This window comes from Engystomops pustulosus, chromosome 4, assembly GCF_040894005.1.
Source record: "Engystomops pustulosus chromosome 4, aEngPut4.maternal, whole genome shotgun sequence".
NCBI classification, from domain to species: domain Eukaryota; kingdom Metazoa; phylum Chordata; class Amphibia; order Anura; family Leptodactylidae; genus Engystomops; species Engystomops pustulosus.
In genome coordinates this window covers 21,206,503-21,226,727 of record NC_092414.1, presented here as the reverse complement: position 1 = coordinate 21,226,727, position 20,225 = coordinate 21,206,503, and the positions used below count along the sequence as shown (strand labels likewise).

Sequence of the window (20,225 nt, the reverse complement as noted above, 5' to 3'; positions counted from 1 at the left end):
GCTGCCTCCTGTAGCCCCTGCACTTCAAAATGCCCCATCTTGTAGTCTGAATATCGGATAAGTCAGTGTCTGTATTCTATGTACAGGCAGTCCCCGGGTTACATACAAGATAGGTTCTGTAGGTTTGTTCTTAAGTTGAGTTTGTATGTAAGTCAGAACCATATACTTTATTATTGTAACCCCAGTCAAAATTTTTTTGGTCTCTGTGACAATTGGATTTTTAAAAATGTTAATTACAGGCACCTGTGATAACTGTTATAACTGTTTATTGTAGCCTAGGACTAAAGTACAGTAAATTACCAAAATCCATAGGTCCGTTTGTAACTAGGGGTCGTTTGTAAGTCAGGTGTTCTTAAGTAGGGGACTGCCTGTATTCTAATTTAGGTTTCTATAAGATAATTTACAAAGTTAGAAGAAAAACATATGCAATAAAGTTGTAGTATTATGACTCCCCCTAGAGGTGATATTAAAGCATAACAATATTCTGACGCATAATGCGGTAATTTATACATTGTGACTACATTTACACTACTTTTTTGTATTCTGTTAGCGATAAACATACAGTATATTGTTATAATTTATGTTTCCCATTTAAAGGGGTTCCACAACAATGATATCAATAGCGTTCCTTAGAAATAAGCAAATAATACTAAACCCTTGATCATTCTGTGACAAGGTGACAGATTTCTTTTACTTTTCTTACATAAACAGCGACACCCATCAGTTAGTGGTAAGGACTAGTATTGCAGATCATTCCATTTACTTTTTTTTTGTACAGTTTTCTGATTACTATGCAATTGTATTCACTACTATACTGTTAAAAATAAAAATCTAGGGGTTATAGACCACCTGAACAAGCCTAGTGTGTATGTCAGGATTAGCTCTGGAGTTATATGACAGATGGACATCATAAACATGGCCTAGTATTGAGGTGTCGTTAGTGGGGGACGTCTATTTTACTGAAAGGGGTTGTCTAGTCATAGACTGTTTCAGAAAGGAGGGACTGCTGCTCCCTGCTCACTCGTGGTCATTAGATGCTCTTTGTGTGTAGCTAGCAGGAGAGCCACGTGTCTGTGCAGAACTTGTGATGCAGAAGTGTCTGACAAAGCATAGTGATGTAGAAGATCTCACCACTTTATTATCAATCTATCCCAGTCAGTAATTCTGCAGAACTTTCTCACTGAACTTCAAGATGTGTCATAGACTCCTCTGCAGCCCCCTCCTCCACCATCTGCTCTCTAGACACTATCTACACAGCAGGGAAGCTGTAATCCCTTAGTGACCACACAGCACAGGCTGTACACTACATGTAACGTTTCATAGATGGTTTCTACTACTTACTCCATGCTAGTCCATGTTAGGACGCTACCAGGTTAGTCAGTATATAGTCCTGTGTGTACACACTATGAAGATATAAGTGCATTCAGATGTAGGAATCCTACTACATTTGCTGAGTTATTTCAGTTACGTCTGAGTTTTTCCTCCTGGAGTTAATATATGAAATAACATAAAGCATCATGGGAAGTAAGGGCAACTTATAACTGACTCAGCCTTAGGGCAAAAACAAGAAGAGGTTAGTCTCCTCCCACTTCACCGCTGCTGAGGAGGATTTCTGACAAGTAGATCCAGAACAGAAAATGTCATAAGTTTGGAAAGAAAACAGCAGCCAACACAACATGGGCATCGTTTTGTTTGTTTTGAAAGGGGGAATCACTTATTTGGTGAAAACGATTATAAAATCGGAGTTACACTTTATGAGGGGCACTTAGATTCCATATGATCCAAGGAATCAAACCAACCTTCTTCTAAGTGAACTATAATGAAATAAGATTGGTAGGTGAGACTTCTGGAGATACGGTGACACCAATGGCCCGGTAAGGGGGCAGTATAATGAGGACTCCGCAGGCCTCAAGATGCTTCGCTCTCAAAATTAATTGTGTAATTAGGACCTCGGTGAAATGCTCTATAGAGGGGATTGAGGCGCTCTTCCATGTCAGGGGGTGCAGAAAATTAAAAATGCTGGGTAGTTAAATGAAGGCTAAATAAATCTCATGAAATGCACTGGACCATCCAAGAGGTCTGATGGGGAATTTCACATGAAATGTAAATGTAATTTGGTGTAATCTATTACAATTAGGCATCGGGGCTAAATATAACCATTAAGGGGCGTGAGAGCAATTGAGGATGATGTTTCATTAGAAAAACGAAAATCTGCTGATGAGAAACAAAACTACGGAAAACTCAAGGTGAAGCATTTTTTTATGTGTAATATACTATAGGGATGTAACTTTTACAAATTTTGGAATGTTTATTGATTTGTATTAGTGAAAGGTATTTGCATAGAATGGGGGAGGTACACAATGTTTATATATATATACAGGCGGTCCCCTACTTAAGAACCCCCGACTTACAGACAACCCCTAGTTACAAACAGACCTCTGTTTATTGGTAATTTACTGTACTTTAGCCCTGGGCTACAATAATCATCTGTGGGGTAACTTGGAGAGGAAGGGCCCCATAGCGCACTTCCGAATTGGGCTTCACTTACCCCTAATATACAATATATTAGGGGTAAAATATATAAAATATACATACAGTATATACACAACATATATACATACATACAGCTTATACATACATACATACATACAGCACCATATACACCCATGCATCATATAAATAGACATACAGCATATACACATCACATATGCATACACATTTAGAGCATATATATATCACAAATACAGCATGTTCACACCCAATAACCCAGATTCCGGGGCCCCCTGACACTGTGTGCCCCATAGCAACTGCTATTGCTGCTTCCCCTGATGTTACACCCCTGGTAACAGTTATCAAAGGTGTCTACTAGAGATGAGCGAACATACTCGTCCGAGCTTGATGCTCGATCGAGCATTAGCGTACTCGTAACTGCTCGTTGCTCGGACGAGTATTTCGCCCGCTCGAGAAAATGGCAGCTCCCGCCGTTTTGCTTTTTGGCGGCCAGAAACAGAGCCAATCACAAGCCAGGAGACTCTGCACTCCACCCAGCATGACGTGGTACCCTTACACGTAGATAGCAGTGGTTGGCTGGCCAGATCAGGTGACCCTGGGATAGACTAGCCGCTGCCCGCGCTGCTCGGATCATTCTCTGTCTGGATGCCGCTAGGGAGAGAGCTGCTGCTGCTCAGGGAAAGCGTTAGGGTGTTCTATTAGCTTACTGTTAGGCAGGAGTGATTCTAAAAGAACCCAACAGCCCTTCTTAGGGCTACAATAACGTTATAATTTTTTTTTTTTTTATTTGCAGCTAGTACCATATTGTGAGGAATTAGCAGGGGGACTTGCTACCGTTGTGTTTAGCTCTTAGTGACACACATATCCACCTCAAACACCAAAGTGGGAAAATTTATTAGGGGTTTGAGTAGAATTAGGCACAGTCTGCCAGTTTCTTTTTATTTTACGTTTATTTTTTTCATAACTCAGCGTCATCTCATCTGGCATAGCAGTGTGCTATAATACTTGGCTAGAAAATAGCCATAGGAGAATACAAACGGCTTAATTACGCCTACAGTAGCGTTATATATATTTGATTTCTGGTTGATCTGCTGGTGGCTGTAGTTGTTGCAGTGCATCTACTATCAAATTGGGAGCAATTTGGAGTCAGACTTGCGACCACTGTGTTTTAGTGACGCACATATCCATCGCAAAGACCGAAGTGGGAAAATTTATTAGGGCCCGGGGTTGTATTTCAATTAGGCACAGTCTGCCAGTTTCTTTTTATTTTACATTTATTTTTTTCATAACTCAGCGTCATCTCATCTGGCATAGTAGTGTGCTAAAATACTTGGCTAGAAAATAGCCATAGGAGAATACAAACGTCTTAATTACGCCTACAGTAGCGTTATATATATTTGATTTCTGGTTGATCTGCTGGTGGCTGTAGTTGCTGCAGTGCATCTACTATCAAATTGGGAGCAATTTGGAGTCAGACTTGCGACCACTGTGTTTTAGTGACGTACATATCCATCGCAAAGACCGAAGTGGGAAAATTTATTAGGGCCCGGGGTTGTATTTCAACTAGGCACAGTCTGCCATTTCCTTTTTTATTTTACGTTTATTTTTTTTCATAACTCAGCGTCATCTCATCTGGCATAGTAGTGTGCTGTAATACTTGGCTAGAAAATAGCCATAGCAATAGGATAGCATCGTTTGGTTTTAAAAACTAAAAAACACAAAAAAAAAACAAAAAAAAAAAAAAAAGTTAAAAAAAAAATACAAGTTATAACTCTCATTTTCAAAATGTTTAACCCGAGGGCTAGGGGTAGAGGACGAGGGCGGGGACGTGGGCGTCCAACTACTGCAGGGGTCAGAGGCCGTGGTCCTGGGCGGGGTGAGACACCACCTGCTTATGAGGGAGCAGGGGAACGCCGCAGAGCTACACTCCCTAGGTTCATGTCTGAAGTTACTGGGAATCGTGGTAGAGCACTGTTGAGGCCAGAACAGTGCGAACAGGTGATGTCGTGGATTGCCGACAATGCTTCGAGCAATTTGTCCACCAGTCAGTCTTCCACGCAGTCCACCCATGTCACCGAAATCGGCACTCCTCCAGCTCCTGCACCTCAGCCTCCTCCCCCCCAGTCTGCCCCCTCCCAGCAAAATTTGCCATTTGAACCGGCATACTCTGAGGAACTGTTTTCTGGACCATTCCCACAGTCACAAACCACTTGTCCGGTTGCTGATGAGCAATTTTCCGATGCCCAGGTTTTCCACCAGTCGCAGTCTGTGGGTGATGATGACCTTGTTGACGTAGTGGAAGAAGTGTGTAAAGAGGTGTCCGACGATGAGGAGACACGGTTGTCAGACAGTGGGGAAGTTGTTGTCAGGGCAGGAAGTCCGAGGGGGGAGCAGACTGAGGGATCGGAGGATGATGAGGTGACAGACCCAAGCTGGGTTGAGAGGCCGGGTGAACACAGTGCTTCTGAGACGGAGGAGAGTCCTCGACCAGAACAGGTTGGAAGAGGCAGTGGTGGGGCCAGACGGAGAGGCAGGGCCAGAGCTGGTGCATCAGCGCCAAATGTGTCAACTAGTGAAGCTCCCGTGGCGAGGGCTCCTGCGGCGAGGGCTAGATTTTCAGAAGTCTGGAGGTTCTTTAAGGAAACACCGGATGACCGACGGACTGTGGTGTGCCACATTTGCCAAACCAGGATCAGCAGGGGTTCCACCACTACTAGCTTAACTACCACCAGTATGCGCAGGCATATGAATGCTAAACACCCCACTCAGTGGCAACAAGCGCGTTCACCTCCGGCCGTGCACACCACTGCTCCTTCCCCTGTGTCAGCTGATAGTCAGCCCCCTGCCCAGGACCCTGCCACAAAAACCCCATCGTCACCTCCACGATCCTCCACAGCATCCACCAGCGTTCAGCTCTCCATACCCCAGACGCTGGAGCGGAAACGCAAATATAGTGCAACCCACCCGCACGCCCAAGCCCTTAATGTGCACATCTCTAGATTGCTAAGCCTGGAGATGCTGCCCTATAGGCTAGTAGAGACCGAGGCCTTTCGCAGCCTCATGGCGGCGGCCGCCCCTCGGTATTCGGTCCCCAGCCGCCACTACTTTTCCCGATGTGCCGTCCCAGCCCTGCACCAGCACGTGTCAGACAACATAATCCGTGCCCTGACCAACGCCGTTTCTGACAAGGTCCACCTGACCACGGACACGTGGACGAGTGCTGCCGGGCAGGGCCACTATATATCTCTGACGGCACATTGGGTTAACTTGGTGGAGGCTGGGACCGAGTGTGACCCTGCGGCTGGTCATATACTGCCGACGCCGAGGATTGCAGGGCCTACCTCGGTCCAGGTGTTTGAGGCCTACTATGCCTCCTCCTCCTCCCACCCCTCCTCCACCTCCTCCTCCGAACGACCATCCGTGGGCATGTCGCCATCAGTCGGTAGCTCTAGGCACAGCAGCAGTGCCGTCGCTAAGCGACAGCAGGCGGTGCTCAAACTGCTGAGCCTAGGCGATAAAAGGCACACCGCCCAAGAACTATTACAGGGCATCACGGCGCAGACTGATCTGTGGCTGGCACCGCTGAACCTGAAGCCAGGCATGGTTGTGTGTGACAACGGCCGTAACCTGGTGGCGGCTCTGCAACTCGGCAGACTGACACATGTGCCATGCCTGGCCCATGTGTTAAATCTGATAGTTCAGCGTTTCCTCAAGACATACCCCAATCTGTCTGATTTGCTCACGAAGGTGCGCCGCATCTGTGCGCATTTCAGGAAGTCCAGCACAGATGCTGCCACTCTCAGGGCAGCGCAGCGCCGCCTCCAACTGCCCGCTCACCGACTGTTGTGCGACGTGCCCACGAGGTGGAATTCAACACTGACCATGTTATCCAGAGTTTACCAGCAGCGCCGAGCGATTGTAGACTGCCAGATGTCAACTTCCACCAGAACTGGTAGTCAGGACAGTCAGCTTCCTCAAGTCTACAATGAGGAGTGGACGTGGATGTCTGATATCTGTCAGGTGCTGAGTAACTTTGAGGAGTCAACACAGATGGTCAGTGGCGATGCCGCCATCATCAGCCTCACCATCCCGCTGCTTGGCCTGTTGAAAAACTCTCTGGTCAGCATGAAGTCGGAAGCTTTGCGCTCCTCACAAGAGACAGGGGAAGAAGATTCCCTTGTTGATAGCCAAAGCACCCTCAGCGCATATCGGAGGAGGTGGAGGTGGAGGAGGATGAGGAGGAAGAGGAGGAGAATGTTGGCGAGACACAAGAGGGGACCATTGTTGAGTCCTACACTGTTCAGCGTGTATGGGCAGAAGAAGAGGAGTTGGAGGAGTTGGAGGAGGAGGAAATGGACAGTCAGGCCAGTGAGGGGAGTGAATTCTTACGCGTTGGTACTCTGGCGCATATGGCAGATTTCATGCTAGACTGCCTATCCCGTGACCCTCGCGTTCAAAGAATTTATTCCAGCACCGATTACTGGGTGTTCACTCTCCTGGACCCACGGTACAAGCAAAATCTTTCCACTCTCATCCCTGGAGAGGAAAGGAGTGTGAGAATGCATGAATACCAGCAGGCCCTGGTGCACAAGCTGAAACAGTATTTCCCTTCTGACAGCGCTAGCGGCAGAGTGCGTAGTTCTGCGGGACAAGTAGTGAGGGAGAGTAGGCGAGCAGGCAGCTTGTCCAGCACTGGCAGGGGTACGCTTTACAAGGCTTTTGCCAGCTTTATGTCACCCCAGCAAGACACTGTCACCTGTCCCCAGTCTCGGCAGAGTAGGGCTGATCTTTACAGAAAGATGGTGAGGGAGTACGTAGCTGACCATACCATCGTCCTAAATGATCACACAGCTCCCTACAACTACTGGGTTTCAAAGCTGGACATGTGGCACGAACTGGCGCTCTACGCCTTGGAGGTTCTTGCCTGCCCTGCCGCTAGCGTCTTGTCAGAGCGGGTTTTCAGTGCAGCTGGTGGCATCATCACCGATAAGCGTACACGCCTGTCGACTGACAGCGCTGACAGGCTGACGCTTATCAAGATGAATAAAGCATGGATTTCTCCTAATTTCAAATCTCCAGCAGGTGAAGGAAGCTCAACCTGAATAATTTATCCACTCCTCCTCCTCCTCATTTTCCTCCTTCTCCTCCTCTTTCTACAGTAAAGCAGAGGAAACTGGCTGTTTTTTGACAGGGCCCACTGGCTCTAGGTATAGTACTTTATGCATTTAATTTTTCTGGAGGGCCACCGACACGGTCCTCTGTTTTAAACAATTTTTGGGAGTGCCACATACAGGCACTCAATCTATTCAATTTTTCTGGAGGGCCACCTTTCCGGTCCTCTGTTTTAAACAATTTTTTGGGACTGCCACATACAGGCACTCAATCTATTCCATTTTTCTGGAGGGCCACCTACCTGCTCCTCTGGTTTAAAAACTTTTTTGGACTGCCACATACAGGCACTCAATCTATTCCATTTTTCTGGAGGGCCACCTACCTGCTCCTCTGGTTTAAAAACTTTTTTGGACTGCCACATACAGGCACTCAATCTATTCCATTTTTCTGGAGGGCCACCTACCTGCTCCTCTGGTTTGAAAAATTTTTTGGACTGCCACATACAGGCACTCAATCTATTCCATTTTTCTGGAGGGCCACCTACCTGCTCCTCTGGTTTGAAAAATTTTTTGGACTGCCACATACAGGCACTCAATCTATTCCATTTTTCTGGAGGGCCACCTACCTGCTCCTCTGGTTTGAAAAATTTTTTGGACTGCCACATACAGGCACTATCCAAATTGAATTGTCTCCATAGCAGCCTCCACACGTTGTCTCCATTGCTACCTCCAAAAGTCGTCCATATAGCTGCCTCCATACATCGTCCCTTTATCAAACGAGGTTTGTCAGGCCGAAATTTGGGTTGTTTTCATGGATTCCACATCAAAGTTGTTAACTTTGTCGCCACCCTGCTGTGTTATCCACAAAATACACTGGCAAACTTTTACCATTTACGGATATTATTTCAGCGCTTCTTGCGCATCTGTTTACATTCCCCTCACCCGCCATATCCTAAACTTATAAGAACGCTACTACACTTGATCTTATACAAAAGGTTCTTAGAAGTGCTGTTTGGGGAGTAGCCTAGAGACAGGGGCTTGGATTGGCGAAAGCTCGCCTAGCAGCGGAGCGCCAGCTCCATGCGCATCATGCGCTTCTTGCGCATCTGTTTACATTCCCCTCACCCGCCATATCCCAAACTTATAAGAACGCTACTACACTTAACTTGGTGCAGGCTGGGACCGAGTCTGACCCTGGGGCTGGTCATATACTGCCGACGCAGAGGATTGCGGGGCCTACCTCGGTCCAGGTCTCAAAGGCCTACTATACCTCCAAATCCTCCCACCCCTCCTCCACCTCCTCCTCCGAATTACCATCCGTGGGCATGGCGCCATCATTCGGTAGCTCTAGGCACAGCAGCAGTGCCGTTGCTAAGCGACAGCAGGCGGTGCTCAAACTGCTGAGCCTAGGTGATAAAAGGCACACCGCCCAAGAGCTATTGCAGGGCATTCCACATCAAACTTGTTAACTTTGTCGCCACCCTGCTGTGTAAGCCACAAAATATACTGGAAAACTTTTTTCATTTACGGATATTATTTCAGCGCTTCTTGCGCAGATGTTTACATTCCCCTCACCCGCCATATCCCAAACTTATAAGAACGCTACTACACTTGATCTTATCCGAAAGGTTCTTAGAAGTGCTGTTTGGGGAGTAGCCTAAAGACAGGGGCTTGGATTGGCGAAAGCTCGCCTGGCAGCGGAGCGCCAGCTCCATGCCAAGAACCAACTAACATAGTTTTAACTGCAGCACCTTTAATCTACTACTAGTTCACTGCCTCCATACATCGTCCCCTTATCAAACGAGCTGTGTCAGGCAGAATTTTGGGTTGTTTTCATGGCTTCCATGTTAACTTTGTCGCCACCCTGCTGTGTAATCCACAAAATATACTGGCAAACTTTTATCATGTACCAATATTATTTGAGCGCTTCTTGCTCACCTCCTTTGGTTCCTCTCTGCTACCCATTGGTTTGAAGCCTGAGTCCATTTAGGGTATGTCGCCATGCCACTCTCTAGCCTTCCGCTGCTGCCGCTGCCTCTGCATGCCGTCCCCTATAGTGTCAGGGTCAATTATTGGATGTTTTAGATGCTATCTAGCTTCATTCTGTCACTCTGTCATGGCCATGCTGTTGCCCATAATTTTGGCATAATGGTGCGATTAAGCAGCCTCAGAGGCATCCATGCATGCTGCCCCTGCTGTTTCCTGTCCATTTCCGTGGTGTTTCCATCCTTTTCTGAGGTTCCCAGGTGTTTGGCCAAGCTTCCCTGTGCAGAGCCTTGGTCCCCTTGAAAAATGCTCGAGTCTCCCATTGACTTCAATGGGGTTCGTTATTCGAGACGAGCACTCGAGCATCGGGAAAAGTTCGTCTCGAATAACGAGTACCCGAGCATTTTAGTGCTCGCTCATCTCTAGTGTCTACAATTAAGCTTTATTGTTAATCCTGGTTCTTATGAAAATACAACATTTTTTTAAATCCAATTGTCACAGAGACCAAAAAAATTTTGTCTGGGGTTACAATTATAAAGTATATGGTTCCGACTTACATACAAATTCAACTTAAGAACAAATCTACAGACCCTATCTTGTATGTAACCCGGGGACTGCCTGTACAGGTTATGTACAGGATAGGTTCTTTAGGTTTGTTCTTAAGTTGAATTTGTATGTAAGTCAGAACTGAATATTTTATAATTGTGGATCCAAACTAACTAATTTTTGTTGGAGTTTCAAATTTTTTTGCTGTTATGGGACCAAAGATTATCAATAAAGCTTCATTACAGACACTTTACAGCTGATCATTGCAGTCTGGGACTATACTAACATCCAGAGAGGTCACCAGAGGTCACAGTGGGCAGAGGGGCCTGTAACTAGGGTTCGTCTGTATGTTGGGTGTCCTTAAGTAGGGGACCGTCTGTACTTCTTATATGTTGAACCCACATTGATCTCTCAGCTATGCACTATCCTATCCTGGAAATGTCCTTGAAATATTTTTGATAGGAGAAGATAGGAGGCCGTTCTTACTACTTAAAGGGGTTAAATAGCACAATGAACATTGATGGGCTCCCTGTAAATGAGTAAATATTAGTAGAATTGATGCGTCTTCTGCAGAAAAAATTTTTGAGTTTCTCATATCCAAGTCCTTGGAGATAGTTGCCCGTCTGCTGATGATTGTGGGGACAGGGCTTTAGTAGAAGGAGATGAAGACACACAGGAGATCACAGTCTGGCATGGAGAAGGTGGATGTATCTGATATTTAATGGAATTTCTGAAATTTTTTTTTTAATATTTGGGAAATCTTATTCCACCCCTAAAATCCACCAGCTACTGCTCCGGTGATATGATAGAGGAAGGACACACATCCCCTAACCCTAAGACCCCATTCACACTACCTTGCAGTCGTACATAGGAACCCCATAGACGGCAATGGCCGCACGGAGCACTCGCATAGACATCTATGGCGCCCGGTCAGGGGTGGCTGAAGGGAAAAATACACGACATGTATTTTGCTGTATTATGGCGCAGCCTCTCGGTTTGAAGAGAGAGTGGAGGGGTGAGGAGCACTCACCCCTCCTGCACCCTGGCGAGGATTAGTTTGTGTGCATGAGCCCCAATAGAGATTTCTCCATGGATTGTCTCTTTGTATCCGCTATGGATGTGACATAAATGGGGGTTTGGCCCTACAATGGGGGGGGGGGGGCTTCAATGTGTCAGATTGGCCAGATGATAAATCTGTTGTATTATTAGCCTGTATGTTGTCTGCTGTGGTTGTAGGTATCTACAATGGGGCCTAATACTCTTGATACAACGCTGCTGGATACGTTTTAGACTCGAATTCCCCCTTTGCTTAGTACAGATGAATCCAGAAGTTTCCATACACTATATAGAAAGAATCTATATGCAGGTTTTTCTCCCTGATATGAAAACAGAATAAGCATTTTTATTACTTCCATACACTAAGTTTCCATACACTAAGATTACTATTCCTGTAAACTATTTATGACAGCCTATATGATACGTTTATTGGCAAAATCTGAGTTAATTGGAGACCATCGTGGATGTACCTGAAACACACTGAAACACACTGCTTCTTTGTCTAACATCATGGGAAAGTGTAAAGAAATCTGCCAAGATACCAGGAAGAGAATTGTGAACTACTGGCACAAGTCTGTTTCATCCTTGGGTGCAATTTACAGATTCACCAAATACTATTTACATGTATGGAAACTTTTGACTTTGCAGAAAGTATTAAAAATGCCTTAAAATTTCTCTCTCTCATTATTCCGGCATTTGCTCACTCTAAATAATCCTGGTAATTCTAATTGACCTAAAACGAGGAAAGTTTTATTCTGATTTCATGTTAGATAGTGAGAAAAACATACGTCTCTTTTTATATAGTGTATGGAAACTTAAGGTTTTACTGTATATTCCAAAAGAAAATACTTGACCACCCCTTTTAATTTTCCAAATTTTAGTACAAAAGGAATTTTCTTACTACACGTTTGTTTTTTTACAGATCATTTTATTGATTTATAATAAACAAAAACCAGTTCTATTTCTTTCAGAAACACCGACAAAACTTCCACACTTTTTATATGGATTGAAAACACCAAGCCTGCTCAGTACTGTTTGAAAATTTCAGGAAAAAATGGAATATAAAAAAAAATATCCAGATCTTAAATCTTCGGTTTTGGAGGTGGGCGGTCTTACAATCCCTCCTGACCAATCATAAAAGGCGCAGCCTCTTCCTGGCTGTAAGGCAACTGGCTGCAGCTCCTATACGTGGCTCCTATAGACGATGGTGATTACTGGGATGGACGAAGACCTTACAGTTTCACTCCAAATGTCAATTATTTGGGGTTTGATCCTTTTCATAGACTTGAAATATGTATTTCACTCCGTTCTCTTCCTGAATTCCAGATGGGATGCCGGGATATCTAAAATGAAAGTGAAATACATTCAAAAATTTGGAAACACTTTACCCACAAACAGAATTTTGAACCTCCAGATAGGTGATAGTTGGGGTCTGACACCCGGATCTCCATTGTTAAGCTATTTCAGCAGCCTCTCAGGGCTGTTCCAAAAATTTTAAAACTAACCTGTGCCAAAAAAAAAACTGATTGGACACCGCTCTGTCGCACATCTTGCGTTAAAACAGAAATTTAAATCTATTTCTATTCACCAATAGGGGGAGCTCTTGAGCTTGTTTTTTATTTCAATGTATAAACCGTAAGCTTGAAGCTCCCTCTAGTGGCGGCTAAAGGTAAGCAGGAATTTATCATGTAACCCCATGAGGATTTGGTGGCGGGTTGTAAATCCTATCTTACATACTATGCCCTTTACTTACCCTTCTTTGAGTTTGAAGACGTTCTTATCAAATTCTGGGAAGAAAGTGTCACACTGGAAGTCCGCCATAATTTTTGTGAAGTAGATGTGGTTACACCACGGGTGCCTCATCATGTTCTGCAGGGAGAAGCAGTAATACATAAGTATAAAGCGAAAAACTGTCATAAGAAACTGTCTGTAAGAAATATGTCCCTATGATATTAAGAAACATGGTCAATAAAGTTAAAAGAAGTAAAAAATTATTAAAATTTTTTACATTTTGGATGAAATTGGGCATGCTCTGGGCAGAGTTTACAAATAACTGTTTTACTGGCTCTGCGTGGGAGGGTCAATTGAAGTTCCATGGGGGCGGGGTTTACATTTTTCCTATTTCACTCTGTAAGTTGATGTTTTTGATTTTCCTATTAGTGCTGGTTAGTGGCTCCACCTAGTGACTGTCTCCAGTCAGTGCTCCCCTACACTTACCACATAACACTCCACTCCTCCTAGCACCCACATCGTTTCTATTTCGTCATACAGAGTTGAACTTGACACAAGTTTCACCACCTCTTCTTCATCACGGCAAATATAATGGGCGTATTTGGGTAAGTCACTAGATATAAAACATTAAAAAAAAAAACATGAAAAAAAAACTAGACAAGAGAGAATATATTATCCATAATCCTAGAGCGCCACCTACCTGAGCTGTCTGGTAAGTAGCACAATGATGCAGTTCGCCAGAGGTAAAAGCTTCTCATCAAACGCCTCAAATGACTTTCGGCCCCAAATAAGAAGATTTTTCTTTCCTTTAAAATATAAAAATTTTAATCAAATAAATATATTGTATTATATGGATCTGGCACATTCCATATAGGAGGGAAATTATATGTATCCATAGTCAGTCAATGGAGCCAGGCCTAGATTTTAACATTAGGCCCTGTAGGTGCGGTTATAAAGCATTGGGGGTCATTTATTAAGGGCCCGATTCGCGTTTTCCCGACGTGTTACCCGAATATTTCCGTTTTGCGCCGCTTGTACTTAAATTGCCCCGGGATTTTGGCGCACGCGATCGGATTGTGGCGCATCGGCGCTGGCATGCGCGCGACGGAAATCGGGGGGCGTGGCCGAACGAAAACCCGACGTATTCGGAAAAACCGCCGCATTTAAAAACCGAAAATGTGTCGCATAAGGACCGCTTACCTTCACCTGGTCCAGCTCGGTGCATTCCGGCGCGATGAGTTTACTTTCAGCGCAGCCGCGCCACCTGGTGGACGGCGGAAGAACTACCTTATTAAATCCCGGCCGGACCCGAATCCAGAGCGGAGAAGCCGCCGCTGGAACGCGAATGGACCGGGTAAGTAAATTTGCCCCATTATGTTTTAAGTTACTTTTATTATTGTGCACTATGTGGCGGTATAATTTAGCACAATCCTGTATTTCTTACATTACTGTTATTGTGCACTATATGGCAGTATTATATAGCACAATGCTGTAGATATTACATTACAGTTATGATTGTGCACTATGGGGCAGTATTATATAGCACAGTGCTGTATATTTTATAATACCGTTATTACCGTGCCCTATATAACAGTAAAATCTTGCACTGTGCTGTAAATGTTATATTAATTTTATTACTGTGCACTATATGGCAGTATTATCTAGCACAGTCCTGCAGATATCACATTACTGTTATTACTGTGCACTATATGGCAGTATTATCTAGCACAGTGCTGTAGATATCACATTTATGTTAGTTACTGTGTACTATATGGCAGTATCATCTATCACAGTCCTGCAGATGATACATTACTGTAATTATTGTGCACTATATGACAGTATTATCTAGCACAGTGCTGCAGATATCACATTACTGTTATTACTGTGCACTATATGGTAGTATTATCTAGCACAGTGCTGCAGATATCACATTACTGTTATTACTGTGCACTATATGGCAGTATTACCTGGCACAATGCTGTAGATATAACATTACTATTATTACTGTGCACTATACGGCAGTATTATCCAGCACAATGCTGTAGATATCACATTACTGTTATTACTGTGCACTATATGGCAGTATTATCTAGCACAGCGCTATAGATATCACATTACTGTTATTACTGTGCACTATATGGCAGTATTATCTAGCACAGTGCTGTAGATATCACATTACTGTTATTACTGTGCACTATATGGCAGTATTATCTAGCAAAGTCCTGCATATATCACATTACTGTTATTACTGTGCACTATATGGCAGTATTATCTAGCTCAGTGCTGTAGATATCACATCACTGTTATTACTGTGCACTATATGGCAGTATTATCTAGCACAGCGCTATAGATATCACACTACTGTTATTACTGTGCACTATATGGCAGTATTATCTAGCACAGCGCTATAGATATCACATTACTGTTATTACTGTGCACTATATGGCAGTATTACCTAGCACAATGCTGTAGATATAACATTACTATTATTACTGTGCACTATATGGCAGTATTATCTAGCACAGCGCTGTAGATATCACATTACTGTTATTACTGTGCACTATATGGCAGTATTATCTAGCACAGTGCTGTAGATATCACGTTACTGTTATTACTGTGCACTATATGGCAGTATTATCTAGCACAGTGCATCTTACCCGGCTGTTTTACTGTAGTTATGGAGTCTAGGAGATACTGGAATTCTTTTCTGCATGAAGACACAAAGATAAAAGATGATTTTGGGAGTGAACATCCAGGGTCTGCAGGTTTTATAGCTGAATAATTGAGTTTATATGTCTCAGGCAGTATGTTGGCACGTGCCCAGGAGGCGGTCCTTATATGATCCAATCAGCTGACTGCTCAGAGCCAATGGGCTGGGAAAGTGCATTTCACATGAAGGGTCCGCCTCCTGAGCACTTGATAATATGATGATGCTGTACTTATACTATGATGTTACTATGAGGATGCTATGAAGCTACTACGATGATACTATGAGGATACTATGATCATACTATAACAATAATATGATGATACGATTTTGACACGATGGTGCTACTATAATTGTACTATGATGATACTATAATACTATAACACTATGATAATGCTGTAATCATACTACGAGGGTACTATGTTGATACTATAATGATACTGTCATACGACTCTGATGATATCACTGCGATCATGTTATAATGATACTATGATAATACTATAGTAACAGTATGACGATACTACTGTACAAGAATACTATGATAATACTATAACACTATGATGATACTATGACAATGCTGTAATGGTACAATTACGCTATGTTGGAACTATAATGATACTATTATACTGCTATTATGATATCACTATGATAATACTATATGATGATGATACCATAATAATACTATAATAACACATAATGATACTATGAGGGTACTATGTTGGTACTATGAAGATACTATAATGATACTATGAGGGTATTATGAAGATACTACTGTACAAGAATACTATGATGATACTATGGTAATGCAGTAATGTTACTATTACACTATGTTTTAACTACAATGATACTATGTTAGTGTAATGATACTAAGGGGGTGTTATACAGTAGTATAATAATACTATAGTATTATTATGGAATCATAAGAATACTATGATGATACTATGAAAATGCTGTAATGTTACTATTACACTATGTTGGAACTATAATGATACTATTATACTACTATGATGATATCACTATGATAATACTATAATATGATGATGATACCATAATAATACTATAATAACACATAATGATACTATGAGGGTATTATGAAGATACTACTGTACAAGAATAATATGATAATACTATGATAATACTATAATGATACTATGATAATACAGTATAATATTATGATGATGGTATAATAATACTATAGTAACACAATGATACTATGAAGATACTATAACAATACTATGATGTCTATACTGGTTCTCATGGGGCTCAGTGCATGCTGGGGGTTGTAGTTTTCCCTCCAGGATAGCCGCTGTGCTATATCTCTAGTATCATAGGGCAGTACTTACGGTAGATCCCAGGGTAAGTTGCCTTTCCATCCGATCCCCATATTGTTACAGGCAGCGGCAATCAGCTTTATGGGTTTGGGGATAACCTGGGGATTTCCTTCGGACATTGTGACAGCTGAATAGGGGGGAAGAGACTGAAAGATGAAGAAATAAAGAAATAGTTCTGTGCAATCTGTGTGCGCTATATAAACAAAGAATTATTATTATTACATAGTAGAAGTTTGTTGTTTGGCTCAACTCAATCCAATTTGTATTGTTTGACCAATGTACTATCAGAATGCGGACAGGAGGGGGCAGCAGAGAGCTAGAAATGTGCAGAGTTTGGAAAACAAATAAAGTTATTATAAAACCAGATACAGACAATACACCTGTAACGTGTGGTTTTTTTTCTTCCAATAGCAACTAAAATCTTACTATTGTTCTGTTTTACATAGGACTGCTGGAAGCGATTGTCACTCATTGCACAATCTAAGATACATACAACAGAATCGCTGAAAAGTTAGACAACACGTTCAGCACTGCTACATCTACAAGTTACATCAGACTTGTACATGGGACTGCTAACAATTATTAGTTATATCCAGGGGATATCCCAAACCACTGAATATACAGCAGCTCCCTTTTTTTTGCAGTCCCATGTAATGCATAGATAATACTTTGCGGTATGAAGACTGATGTAACTTGTAGATGTAGCAGAGCTGAACTTGTTCTCTGAATTTCTGGACATTGAATGCATCTTAGTTTCTACAATACACAAGAATAACTTCCAGCAGTCCTATGTAAGAGGAAAGAACAATAGTCCATATAGTCTTATATTAAATAGTATTGATATGGACCAATAGACTTACCTCCTGCAGTCCCACGTCAGAGGAAAGAACAATAGTCCATACAGTCCCATATTAATATAGTATTGATACGGTCCAATAGACTTACCTCCTGCAGTCCCATGTAAGAAGAAAGAACAAGAGTCCATATAGTCCTATATTAATATGGTATTGATACTTACCTCCTGCAGTCCTATGTAAGAGGAAAGAACAATAGTCCATATAGTCCCATATTAATATAGTATTGATACGGCCCAATTGACATACCTCCTGCAGTCCCATGTAAGAAGAAAGAACAATAGTCCATATAGTCCTATATTAATATGGCATTGATACTTACCTCCTGTTTCTATGGATCTGTATACACCTCCTACAGGTAACATTCATCTATCGAGCAATGGATGGCGGCACAGAAAGTATTATCCTATACAGTTATGTAATCACTAGATGTCACCCTTAAAGGGACACGTCCTTAAAGGATCTTACCTACCCCAAGGAGCTGTAAGAATACGAACCTGGATGTGATGCTGTGTGTGAGACCAGGGATGGAGAGTGAGCAGCAGCACAGGACCCGGGGGAGGATATAAAGGGTGGGGGCAGGACGCTGTGTCATGCATGAAAAACCGGAAAACCGGATTATAGGGAAAAGCCAGTCCCTAAATTGCAGGTTTTGCACTTATTCTTCACACTGTACTGGATCAGCCGGATAGAACCCACAGAAGAAAGGTGTCACATGGTCAGAGCATCATATGGAAGCTATAATGTGCTATCTATAGGGGAGTCGCTGTGCTGTGCCCATATATACATAATAGGAGTAGTAGTACTGTGCTGTGACACTTTATAAAGGATAGGAGTAGTATTACTGTGCTGTGCCCATATATACAGGATAGGAGTAGTAGTACTGTGCTGTGCTCATATATACAGGATAGGAGTAGTAGTACTGTGCTGTGCCCATATATACAGGATAGGAGTAGTAGTGCTGTGCTGTGCCCATATATACAGGATAGGAGTAGTAGTACTGTGCTGTGCCCATATATACCCGGTAGGAGTAGTAGTACTGTGCCGTGCCCATATATACAGGATAGGAGTAGTAGTACTGTGCTCTGCCCATATATACAGGATAGGAGTAGTAGTGCTGTGCTGTGCCCATATATACAGGATAGGAGTAGTAGTGCTGTGCGGTGCCCATATATACAGGATAGGAGTATTAGTACTGTGCCCATATATACAGGATAGGAGTAGTAGTACTATGCTGTGCCCATATATACAGGATAGGAGTAGTAGTGCTGTGCTGTGTCCATATATACAGGATAGGAGCAGTAGTACTGTGCTGTACCCATATATACAGGATAGGAGTAGTAGTGCTGTGCTATGCCCATATATACAGGATAGGAGTAGTAGTACTGTGCTGTGCCCATATATACAGGATAGGAGTAGTAGTACTGTGCTGTGCCCATATATATACAGGATAGGAGTAGTAGTACTGTGCTGTGCCTATATATACAGGATAGGAGTAGTAGTACTGTGCTGTGCCCATATATACAGGATAGGAGTAGTAGTACTGTGCTGTGCCCATATATACAGGATAGGAGTAGTAGTACTGTGCTGTGCCCATATATACAGGATAGGAGTAGTAGTACTGTGCTGTGCCCATATATACAGGATAGGAGTAGTAGTACTGTGCTGTGCCCATATATACAGGATAGGAGTAGTAGTACTGTGCTGTTCCCATATATACAGGATAGGAGTAGTAGTACTGTGCTGTGCCCATATATAGAGGATAGCAGTAGTAGTACTGTGTTGTGCCCATATATACAGGATAGGAGTAGTAGTACTGTGCTGTGCCCATATATACAGGATAGGAGTAGTAGTACTGTGCTGTGCCCTTATATACAGGATAGGAGTAGTAGTACTGCGCTGTGCCCATATATACAGGATAGGAAAGATGAGTGGATCAGTACTACATGTCTCAGATGGGAATACCCTTTTGGAGTTCTGGAACAGATGGGCAATGTGTATATAACGGACTGACTGTTCCCTGATGTCCTTCTTAGAATATGTTGGATTTTAACCTGTTCTGGATGGCACCATAGATGCCACTTATCCCCCTCTCCTATAGAAACAGCATTTATCATCCATAGAACATGTCCCTGCATTATGTCCAGCTGTCATGACCCAAACTAATGTGATACTCACCCCGATTACAGGTGAGTAGTGCCGGTTCTGAGTGTGCGCCCTTTGACCTGGAGCACATTCCCTTCTTGTCTCTTCTCTATTCTAGAACTACAACATTGTCAACATTCATTCTGATAAAGTTACGTAATACAATATGTTCTATTCCTATAATGATTAACAGGACTGCAGGAGGAGTAGACACTGGATCCTCGGTGGGCGTCTTCACTCCATATGA

The 20,225-nt window shown here is 43.0% G+C and overlaps 1 protein-coding gene across 4 annotated transcripts; it reads right to left on the bottom strand.

Moving 5' to 3' along the window:
• Positions 1–12,161: 12,161 nt before the first annotated feature.
• On the bottom strand, positions 12,162–20,159 carry LOC140128884 (dihydrofolate reductase-like). 4 transcript variants are annotated; one of them, XM_072150582.1, is made up of 7 exons: positions 20,012–20,159; positions 16,992–17,106; positions 15,599–15,648; positions 13,642–13,747; positions 13,428–13,554; positions 12,964–13,079; positions 12,162–12,553 (listed from the first exon to the last, which is right to left on the bottom strand). In XM_072150582.1, exons 1-7 carry the CDS (start codon positions 20,067–20,069, stop codon positions 12,463–12,465), a joined length of 663 nt encoding a protein of 220 aa, XP_072006683.1. In that variant the 5' UTR covers positions 20,070–20,159; the 3' UTR covers positions 12,162–12,462. The 4 variants fall into 4 exon arrangements, with proteins under 4 accessions (XP_072006683.1, XP_072006684.1, XP_072006682.1 ...); XM_072150583.1 differs by having other exon boundaries at positions 16,992–17,125; positions 20,012–20,112; XM_072150581.1 differs by lacking the exon at positions 20,012–20,159 and adding an exon at positions 18,331–18,447 and having other exon boundaries at positions 16,992–17,125.
• Between the last annotated feature and the right edge of the window lie 66 nt (positions 20,160–20,225).

Bases quoted from the DNA above. Each gene is read 5' to 3' on its own strand.
- LOC140128884 (XM_072150581.1), bottom strand. From the start codon at position 18,432: ATGCATGACACAGCGTCCTGCCCCCACCCTTTATATCCTCCCCCGGGT. The intron at 13,080-13,427 runs GTAAGTGTAGGG...TTCTCCCTGCAG, and splicing joins GAGGAGTGGAGTGTTATGTG to AACATGATGAGGCACCCGTG. The intron at 12,554-12,963 runs GTAAGTAAAGGG...CTTTCATTTTAG, and splicing joins GTCTTCAAACTCAAAGAAGG to ATATCCCGGCATCCCATCTG.